General features: G+C 20.2%; 3 protein-coding genes across 3 annotated transcripts; 2 read left to right on the top strand and 1 right to left on the bottom strand.

Annotated features, from left to right (window-relative positions):
- Window positions 1-1,816: 1,816 nt before the first annotated feature.
- PY17X_0116300 (fam-b protein) lies at window positions 1,817-2,660 on the top strand (the record flags this gene model as incomplete). Its single annotated transcript, XM_022957877.1, has 2 exons — window positions 1,817-1,885; window positions 2,055-2,660. 2 exons carry the CDS (start codon window positions 1,817-1,819, stop codon window positions 2,658-2,660), a joined length of 675 nt encoding a protein of 224 aa, XP_022811291.1.
- Window positions 2,661-5,788: 3,128 nt separating this feature from the next.
- Window positions 5,789-7,897, top strand: PY17X_0116400 (PIR protein; the record flags this gene model as incomplete). Its single annotated transcript, XM_022957878.1, has 3 exons — window positions 5,789-5,803; window positions 5,926-7,185; window positions 7,274-7,897. 3 exons carry the CDS (start codon window positions 5,789-5,791, stop codon window positions 7,895-7,897), a joined length of 1,899 nt encoding a protein of 632 aa, XP_022811292.1.
- A 493-nt stretch (window positions 7,898-8,390) lies between these two features.
- PY17X_0116500 (fam-a protein) lies at window positions 8,391-9,511 on the bottom strand (the record flags this gene model as incomplete). Its single annotated transcript, XM_022957879.1, has 5 exons — window positions 8,391-8,441; window positions 8,656-8,817; window positions 8,911-9,014; window positions 9,185-9,254; window positions 9,350-9,511. 5 exons carry the CDS (start codon window positions 9,509-9,511, stop codon window positions 8,391-8,393), a joined length of 549 nt encoding a protein of 182 aa, XP_022811293.1.
- Window positions 9,512-12,215: the final 2,704 nt, after the last annotated feature.

Below are 12,215 nucleotides of genomic sequence, written 5' to 3' on the forward strand. Positions count from 1 at the left end.
TGTTGAAATATGTCTTTTTGTATTTTATTGTTAATTTGGGGTTAATGGTTTATGGTGAAATTGATCAAATATTGGAATCGATATAGAAAGATGATTCCAAAGTAACGATTTGGTCCCAGAAAATAACGCTGATATAAATAATTATAATATTTAATATGAACAACTAGGGGAAAAGGAAAGGAATTGGAAGAAAATAATTTATTATGATTTCCTTTATCAGTGACACCTGAATCGGATGATAAATGGAGTAAATGAAGGGGGACTAAATTTGAATGAAATAAAAGTATAAAGTACTATTGGGAGGAAATATTTTTAAAGAAGGTATGTTACATTAAAGTCATATTTATTTTAATAGCCATTATTTTAAGAATTAGTATAATATTTAAAAAATATCTGTCCACTGGAAAATATTATATATTTTGATGATTTTTACGTTAGCGTTTATGATAGTATTTATGAGTTGGTAGAAGTGGAAGGAAAAAAGATGAAAAATATCGTAAATCGAGTTGATGAGAAAATGCGATTATTAAATATATACAAACTTATGCAGGCTGATCATATACCATTTATTAATTTATTATTATTGTTTATAAAGAAAAGATGATTCTTTGGAATGATAAATTTAATTAACTTATATTTGAAGTAGAATTTAAAAAATGTATAAATTTAAAGAATACTAAATAGTAAATTTGTCTATTAATATAAAGAAGTATTGTGTATATATTATACATGCCAAGAATTTGTTTCTTATTTTATAATAAAACATAAAATAAAATTTATATATGATGAAATTCTCTATTATAACTGAATTATAATATTTATTTGTCTGTAATTATTATCTATAAAAGTCAAAATATTGTATTTTTTAAATAAAAAAGTGCCTTAACATTTGTTAAACAAATATGATGAAAATAATAGTAGAATTAAGTATATTTCATTTTTCGATTTGAGATAAAAATAAATTGGCACCTCTTTCAATATATCAGTTATATATATTTTTTTTTTGTGATTTGATATTGTAATTGATTGTTTTTTTAATTGCATTTGAAAATATGGATATTTTATATTATTTTAATATATTTGATGTTGTATATTTTGAGATATATTTATAAATAAAATTATTACATACTAATATATAAAAAAATATATTTTTACACAAAAGCGGTAAATAAAATGGAGAATATTAAGTAATATTTCAGATTGGAGAAATATTATAATAAATTAAAAATGATTTAAATGTAAATATCAATGGTGCTTTGTTAACGTTTTCATTATACGTTTGTATTTATTCATATAAAAAAATATATCTAATATTTTATTATTTTAATAGGTATTTATTAATGTGTTCATATGTAAATAATAATAGAAAAATATAAGTTTATAAAATATTAAAACCGATCATTAAACACTCCAACGTATTATAAATTATATTAAAAGCCTATTTGTATAACAATTTTCCAAAAAATATTTTTTATGGAAAAATTATTATACACATATTTTTTATAATTAAAATATTAAAAATGGTGTATTTTTTAGAGAAAAATTAACATTTATTAAAAAAAATATAATATTTATATCCATAAATGCTTTTAATGAATATAACGAAATTGATTACAACAATACATTTATAAATTCTATAGAAAATGCAAACATTTAATAAATGAAATAAATTATGTTTTTTATAGATATATCATTTGTTCATAAATTTTAGAACAAAAAACTAATTAATATTACTATTTTTGGAGTAAATATCAAGTTATAAACATGATTTCAAACTAAATATATTAGTTCATTTATTTAATAAATAAAGCTAAAAATGAGAGTCAGTATTTTAAAATATGTTCTTTTTTCAATTGTTATTTGTTCTTTTGAATATGCCAAAAATGTAAGTTACACATTATTTTCTTTTATTATTAATATTTCATTATAGTTTTCGTATCTATTGTTTCACATTAACCTTATATTATTGTTTCATATATTGATAAAACACTTAAGTTAAAGAAACAATAAAAATTGGTTATATGTGTGTTAATAAATATTTCATTTCCTTTCAGGAATTATACTTTGTAAACGATAGAGGGATATACCTTGAAAGGAATGTAATAAACTTTAGAAATAATAGGATATTATCAGATGCAGATAACCACTTTGATTTAAATGAATTTTATCAATCAACTTTGAATCTTGCAAATCAATTTAATGAGTACAATGATGATGACAAAGAAATTGTATATATTCGAAATGCTATAAATTCACATATAAAGAAGTGTAAAGAAAGTAACACATTACTTAATTTAAAAAATGTAGATATTAAGGCAAAAAAAATAATTAATAAGTTTCGAAAAGAATTAGAAAAATTAACAAAAGAGCTTGATAATAAAATAAACGATGAATTAGGAATACAATCGATACATGATAAAATAATAATAAAAAAAGATGAAAATAGTTCTGTATCAAAACATGAAGACTTTAAACAATTTGAAAATGATAAATATAATGAAATTACATCAAGTAGTAATTATAAGAAATTAAAAACTAATCGAAATTTAAAAAAAAAAGTAATCAAATGTATCTTGGCGTGTTTGGCATCTATAGTAATTGTTTTAGCGGTAATACCAGGACCGGTGTACTTAATGACTCTATATATATTATTGTTGTGATTTAATACTATAATTTGATTATTTGTTTGAATTATATTTGAAAATATGTGTATTTTATATGATTTTAATAGAAATAATATATTTAATATTTGATGGTATAAAAGTTACACTTTTTACATTTTATATAACAATGAAATGTAATTTAATTGCTTGTTATATTATTATATATTTTAATTTAATATATAATCATGTTATATAATTAATTTACCTGTGATTACCGTTTGTCAAAAACTCATTTGTCCTTTTTTCCATGTGTGTATATTATGTATTAATATGTTTTGAATATAATAGTTTTTAGTTAATATTTATAATTATTTTAAATAAACAAATTAAACACACTTATTAATAAAGCTATTAGCTATATTGATGATTTGATTTAGGTTTAGAGTTGCGTTTTGGAGAACTCGTATTTTGGGTCATGATTCTGTATTGCGGGTTATAGTTTTGTTATATGGAATCTATGTTTTTGGTTGGGGTTATGTTTTTATTAATTTGTTTATAATTTGATCATATTTGTTTGTCTATAAATGGTGATTAAATATATGTACTATACCCGTATGTTTAATATCGAAAATAAGTTCAAATATACACCCCCAAAGGAGCATAATCATTAATATGAAAGGAGTTGTATAACATTTTTTCATAAGCTATAACATATATAGTTGAGTGTTTATACTGATATAATGTGGTTAAAGTAAAATATTTATATTGTATATATTAATATAGATATTTAATATATATGAATTCATATTATGCTATATCACAATCGCCTATTATATAAAACTTGTTAATCTGTGACTATATTGTATTATGTATAACACAATATGTTTCTTTATTTGATGAAAAAATTATTTAGTAAAGCTTATAATTTATGTCACTAATATTTTGATTTAAATTATAAATTTCTAATCAAACTATACAGTAATCTTATATATGAGGCTATAACATATAATTATATTCATTTTGAACATTCATCTACAATATAATATACCTTCAGGTTATTGGATATATTTTTAAGATTAATTAAACATATTGTAATCTATAATAGATAATCATAAAATATAGATTCATAAAATATCGATATAGATTCGACAATACAACATTATCTATAAAAGGCATGTTATACATCTAACATTTTTTATAATACAACAAAAATCTAACTATATATATAATACCTTTGAAGTTTTAATTGTAGTCACTATTCTCTTTTTGAATTTCTTTTACATTTTTATTAAAATTAATTAGTATTAATAAGAGTTGCTTTATATACATTAATTGATTTTCTATAAAGGTATAATATTAGATTAATTACTATTAATTTTTAAACTTTATAGTTTTCAGGTATAAATAAATTATATTTTAAATAGTTAAAAGATAAGTATATTAATAAAATTTCATATCATATTTGTATTAATAATTGTACTAATAATTGTGCTAATAATTGTTCTAATAATTGTACTAATAATTGTTCTAATATTTTTTCTTATAATTATAAATAATATGATAAATAGAACTAAAATTATTATATACATATAAAATAGTAAAATAATTTACAATAACTAATATTGAAATATTGTTTTATTGTAGAAACATCATATAATTAAATATTAATATAAATTATGTAGAAAAAATATATAATAATTAATTTTCTTTGAACTAATAATATTTATATTAGATTATTGTATATGCACAAACTTATAAATATATATTTTAAATATAATGTTTTTATGAGATAATATATATTTTTTAAAATGTTATACTTTAAAACATTGAAACAAGGAAAATTTTTAATTGTTTTAAATTATTCTTCTTGAGTGCATTAATTATTTCATTGTAGTAAACAGTGATATATCATTAGTAACAACAATAATAATATTAGATTAATATATTATGTTTATTTAATTCTATCCCATGGATATACAGTAGTCATATATATTATTAAACGGGAGATAAGATTAAAATTGTATGCACAAAACATCAAATGAATATTATAACCTTTAACTAAGTATTTTTTTAATACGATAATATTAGAATTAACAACACAAAAAAATAATATTAATTTTATTAATGATTCTATAGTTTTCTTAAAAATATGGTTTTTCTATATTGAATTAAATTTTTTATTATAAAATATGTAGTATATAATATGTTTAGATTATAAGTAGAAATGTGCACTATAATGGGAGAATCGGTTATATTGTTTCTAAAAGTTTATTATCACCACTAAATAAAAAGCAAATGTTAAAATTATAAACCTATAAAATTTAAGTAAAATATATGAAAGGAATTTCATATAGATTCTTTTATAAATTAAAATTAGTTTTATATTATCCAAGTTTTAAAAAGATACATCTAAAATTATTTAATAAAGCATATTTATGTATAAATAAAGTTATTACATATTATAAAATACCTTTATAATATATATATTAATTATATTATAAATATGAACTACATATAATTTATTTATAAAAGTAGTAGTATTAATCTATTCTATAAATATTGTAATTTAAATAAGTTGTTTTATATTATTAGATATGATATTAAAAAATGTAACATCCAATATAGAATAATAACATATAAATATTGGGCGTTCAAATAATAAAATAAAATAATTTTTTAACAGTTATAGTAATAATACATTTCTAATTCTTTATATATTTATAGTAACATAAGTTTTGAAACTCCTTTATTAAAAACGTAGTGAATATATATTCAGTTTTCATGTGCAAACCTATAACATAAACATATTATTATATGAAACAAATTTAATATATTTTTGTTATGACATCCCATGAATTTGTGCAATATAGTTATTCAAGATATTATTTAAAAAATTTATATTACGTGTAAAATGTATTATATATAGATATAAAAATATTAAACAAATAACCGCTTAAGGAAATTTAGTGATTGTCATAAATAAAAAATAAATACCTTTTTAATACTATTATTATGTTATAATTGCATGTTAATTTAGTATTAAAACTAATAGAATCTCTTTAAATATATATATTAATTATATAGAAAACCATTAATCGGGTAACATATTTGATTACAATATATCCCTTATGTACAAAATAGTATTATGACAAATTGGTTACAGATTAAAAATAAAGTCTAGCATAATGACTCTCAATTTGGTATACACATTTTTTAATAAAATGAATTTTATTTTATTGTTTTTACATTGTTTATAAATTAACTTAAATCCCATAATATTTCATTAATATATATTTTATTAATTTTTATAATATTTTCTTAGTGTGAAGCATTTAAAAAAATTGATGATGATTGGACTAATAATATTCTTTTCGAGAACAATCATATCGGTGGTCAGATAAACGAGAAATATTGCCATACTGACAGTGAAACATGGAATGAAAAATGTAAAACTACCGGTGAAACAGTTAGGAATGCTACTGTATCATTACTTAATAATTTGTTCACCGGAGATAAATATATAGAATCTGAGAATGAAAATAACGAATATATCACGTATATTATGCTATGGCTGAGTAATAAAATGAAACTAATTAAAACAGAGAACTATGGAAGTGTAGCAGAATTTTATGCCGCGTTTATAAGAGATAATAAAGAGTATAAAGCATATATTACTCAAATCGATAAGAATCAAAAAATAATGAATCTTAAAATTGATAGAACGCGTAAACTTTATGCGTTACTTAATGATCTGTGTAATGCAATTATTATATATAACAAAGATTCTTCAAGTTGCCGAAATATTTCAAATTGCCCCAATTTTTTAAATTTTGTTGATAATTGGGAAAAACAATCCAAACAACTTCTTGAGAAAAAAACTAAGGTTTTTGAAGATGAGGATTATTGTGATGTGTTGTTGACTTTAAAAAATTCTTATGAGAAATTTAAAAAAGATAATAAAATGCAAAAAAAACTTCCGGAATTTGAAGAGATAGAAGAATTACATGATTGTAAAAAATTCCATAAAGAAGCAAAAAACTCATTGAAAGTTAAAGTTTTAATGCCCCAATATGTATCGAGATATATAAATATTGTTAAAATTGGATTTAAAAAGTATAACTCATTTTTTGGTAATATGTTTACTAATAATGTCAATTACTTATATGAACAGGCGTTCCCAACCTTAAAAAATGTTCGCTGTAAGTTTATAAATTTTGCTGACACCACGATTGGTCATATGAACGACCAACTTAAAAAAGCAATAGAAGCTTATGTATTAGATAATTGTAAACCTGAGAAAAAAGGTCCAGATGGCGAATCACCACCACCATCAAGTTCTGATGAACCAAATAAAACACAGCAATCGTCTCTGGACCCATCTGAAGGAGGTTCTGATCAAAAGGATCAAGAAGGTTCTAAAAAAACAGTGCCAAGTCGGTTAGTTAAACGAGAAATTCCAGTATACAAAGTAACAGGAAATGAAACAACAGAAATAAGTGATAATTCACTCAACGTATACAAGAAAATTGGAATTTCAATTCTAATTCTTTTAATACCCATTGCTTTAACTATTATGTACAAGGTAAATAAAAAGAAAATTGTGAAGTATACAATTTTTAAAATATTTCCTCACTATAAAATATTATATATTTTTCATAATTTTATGTTAGTATTTGCCATTTGGATGGAGAAAGAAATCGAAGAAAAAAAAAAAGATGAAAAAGGCTATAAATATGTTTGGTACAAATGAAATGACAGAAAATGTTATAAACCCAACTGATCGAAAAAAACAAATGCAAATAATTATAAATTTATCTACTCAAAACAAACAGGGTAAAAAGTTTATAAATTCATCTACTCCAAAAAAACAGGATAAACAGTTTATAAATTTATCTACTCAAAACAAACAAGACAAAAAGTTTATAAATTCATCTACTCCAAAAAAACAGGACAAAAAGTTTATAAATTCATCTACTCCAAAAAAACAGGATAAACAGTTTATAAATTCATCTACTCCAAAAAAACAGGATAAACAATTTATAAGTTCATCTACTCAAAAAAAACAGGATAAAAAGTTTATAGATTTATCTACTCAAAAAAAACAGGGTAAAAAGCTTACAAATTCATATACTCAAAAAAAACAGACTAAACATTTTATAAATTCCATTTATTGGGAAAAATATCCATTATTGAATATATATAAACTTATGAAGGCCGATCCTGTACCATTTATTATTTTATTTTTGTTGTTTATTTTTTATGTTTATAAAAGAAAAGACGATTCTTTAGAATAATAAATATAACTAATAATTTTTGTTTTGGGTTCAGATTCTTTGGATCTGACTTAAAAATTCAATATAAGTATTAAAAAAAATAAAACTGCATATTAATATAAGTAATTTGGCTTATATAAACAATTAAAAAATGCATTTTGTGTAATATTATAATATAAATATATATATTTTTTATTAATCTATATAAAACAGTGTCGTATGACTGATTCATTTGATTTCAGTTATAACTTCCTTTTCTATAACTCTAAAAATATATTAATTTATAAAATTATTTAGTAACGAAAAAATCATAGGTTTCTTGACATTTTATATTAGTATTCATTATTTGAAAATAACTATTTTTTAATTTAAATTTTGAATTTTATAAGAAAAATGAAAGCAATAGAAACAATAAATAAATTTCATTCATGAAAATGCATCGTTTTATTAACATAAATTTTCTAATATTACGGTGGTGAAAAATATATATGTTTATATATGAAGGAAAAATAGTCTAAAACTTTTCCAATAATACATTTAGGAAACCGTAGCTATGTCCTTCAATCTAAGAAAAAAAAATAAATGGATGAATATATAAAATGTTTAGATTTTTTGCAAATCATAAATATGTACACTTATTTAAAATAATATTTGTTTTAACAATTGTTGAAATTAATTATTATGTAATTCAAATGTGTATATCACTTACAGAGTCGACATAGGTGATATTAATATATCTGTCTTTTTTTTCAATGAGGTATCCAATTAAGTTAACAAACGTTTTTTTTTAATTTTCCTTTTCTAATATCTTCTTCAGAATCAATGTCAGTTTTGAATAAATTTGCGCTTTTTACAATTTCGTTTTTATATTTTTTATTGGAAGGATTGTGATCATTTATATTTGCTGAAGTCATGACTACTATAGTTTTGTTTTCTGATATCTACAAAATTAATAAAAATATATTACATAAATGATTGTGAATAATATGAAAAATACGATTTATAACGAAATAGAAAAGGAAAGTTTTCCTTACTTCAACCTTTGTAGCTAAAGCATAAAAATATCTCTGACGGCGTCCGAATTTTTTTTTGTAACGTTGTTGTATCATTACTAAATTTGGATTGTACACACGGGTAGCTTAAAAAAAAAATAATAATTTTGTATTATGTAAATTAAAATGTTATAAGTTTGAAGACATGGGAAACAATAAATAGTATCATATAACAATGGTAATAATAAATCACGAAATATAGAATAAATAGTAACAATAATATGTTGATTTGACTAATTATTTATGTTTTGTATACTTTTAACAAAGTCAGTATTGAAAAAAATGGCATAATCGGGATCCCATAACATGTTTATTACTTCATTATACTAATAGAAAAAAAGCGAAATATATGTATATAAATTATAATAATTCTTTAATTTTAATTTGGTATATAACTTTAATATTGTTCGTTAATTGATACATCATCGGGATCATCAACTTTAAAATGAATTTTTTCAATATTTATATAGCTTTGATGTTTTTTGTTATAAAAAGGCATACTACTATTAGGATTTTTATTAAAAAATTCATAACCATCCATACTTGTAGCATGATATTTTAAAAGTTCCACAGCTTCGTTCATTACTTCACCTGCTTGTATAATTTCTTCTGAATTGGTACATAATAAGTGCTTGTTTTTTCATATATTTCTTCTGGACTATCATTGATCAAAACGAACATATTTTTATGCGTACAAAAACAAAGTTATTGTATTTATAACATCGTTGCACAGGTGTATATTTAATATTTTCATAATGAAGTATGTAATATATATATTGTTGTATTGTCTCACGTAAGATAATGATATGTTGATTCGGGTGTTACATCTTCTCCTGGAGCAGGTTCAATTGCAAGGGTTTTATTATTCATATATAGGGAGGTGCTTAAAAGAAACAAAACAATTTGAATATAAAACTTATTCATTTTGGAACTTTACAAACAAAATATTAAAATATATATCAGCATTTTTTTAGTTAAAAGTTAACAACTTGAAAATCTGGACAAGTATAATTAAAATTGAAGCTAATCATTTTCTCCAATAAAGTATAAAAAACTATTATTCAAACGGTAAAATGTATGTTTTTATCAGATTTATAGGTTTAATGTATTTTTTATTTAATTAATTAAACACAAAACGATATCAATAACAGAAGCATTCATAAATAATGAATATCAAAAATATCATTAATATTATAATGTCTAAAAATAAATAATTTTAGTTATATTATATATATGATATTTTTAATATATAGAATTATGAATACGCTAGTTTTATATTTTTATAATTGACTAAACTCAAATTAAAATTTATAAAACATCCAGTTACGTATGGAATTACATATATACTTACATTTATATATAATAGAAAAAAAAATTGTTGTTTTTACATAATAGAAAATCAATCATTTAAAATAAAAATATAAAAGTAAGAAAATAATATAAAAATATATATTTGTTTTAATATAATTATATATACTTGCATTAATAATTATATTAAAATAATTTTTTTATATATATTTCCATTTGTTTTACAAAATTTCTTTTATAATGGATAGTTTTTTATATAAAACATATCTATTATATTTTTAAATATTAAAATAATTAATTTAATCTGAAAAGTGCAGTTAATTTTATAAAAATTATTTATTGGTAGTAATATTGACGGCCATGTTTTTTTATAAATGAATACAAATTATAATTATATTCATTTGAAACAATTGTCTACATTATAATATACCTTTAGGTTAATGGATATATTTTTATTGTTAATTAAACATATTACCAATATATAATAGGTAGTCATAAAATATAGATTCATAGAATATAGACAGAAATCGATATCACAACGTTATCTATAAAATATCATTATACTTCTAACATTTTTAGTAATACATAAAAATTACATTATATATATATGTATACTATCCTTTTAATTTTCGATTATATATAGTACCATTTTATCCTAATGTTTTAAATTCAAATTATAAAAATTATTCTATATACATTAATTTATTTATTATAAAGGTATAATATTAGATTAATCATTATTAATTTTTAAACTTTATAGTTTTGATGTATAAATAAATTATATTTTAAAATTGCTAAAAGAAAAAAAATAAGTATATTAATAAATTTCATATCATATTTTGTTCTAACAATTTTTTTAATAATTTTTCTAATAATTATAAATAATATGATAGATAGGATGTCGTTATTGTTCTAATATATATATAATATTGTATCCATGACTAAGACTGAAATATGTTAAATTTGGGAAGTATATACAATTATATATTAATGCAAAGTATATATAAAGGGTATGCAATAATTAATTTAATTTTAACTATACTATTTTTATTAGGTTATTGTATATATACAAATTTACAAATATATAATTTAAATATATTGTTATTGGGAAATAATATATATTATAAAATATTTTATTTAAAAACTATGAAACTATGAAATATTGTACATTGATTTAAAGGATTTTTATTGAGTGCACTAATTGTTTCGTTGTACTGTACAGTGATATACAAACAACATCATAATAGTAATAACAATAGATAAAGTATTAAATACGAAAAAATCATTAAATTAATTTGATTCAAATACGTTGATATATATTATTAAACTTGTAATAAGATTAAAATTATATGCACAAAACATCAAATGAAATGTTATAATTTTGGCTTGGTGTTTTTTTAATGTTGCAATATTAGAATTAACGCTACCATGCAAAATAATATTAATAATTCTATAGTTTTTCATCATAGAACTAAATATAGTTTATTATAAAATATAAAAGCAAACTATATATTTATAAAATAATTATAAGTTATTTTTAATGTATACATGCGTTGAAAATTTTAATGGTAAAAAATATAAAACATAATTAAACTATGTAGGATAGGTAAATCTTATATGACAACAGTTTTATCTTAAAAAACACGCTTATCTGATCTCTCCTATTTAAAATGTAAATATAACAATCTAATTATGCATAGTTTTCTATTATACTTTAAAATTAGCATCAATAGTTATTTATATCATATATATTTAATATTAATAGAAAGAAATAATAAATATTTAATATTTACTAATTATTATTTTAAAACTATTTATGTTCAAAGGCTTATTTAAACTTATAAATAGTTTAATAAAACGGGTTCAGTGCTAATTGTTGTTTTAACAGTGGACATGATACGCAAAATTGGTTGTAAAATTATCCAATAAAGTATAATTCTAAATTGAAGTATATAGTAATAAAAATAAAGTTGTCGGAC

This window comes from Plasmodium yoelii (genome assembly GCF_900002385.2).
Source record: "Plasmodium yoelii strain 17X genome assembly, chromosome: 1".
Lineage (NCBI taxonomy): Eukaryota > Apicomplexa > Aconoidasida > Haemosporida > Plasmodiidae > Plasmodium > Plasmodium yoelii.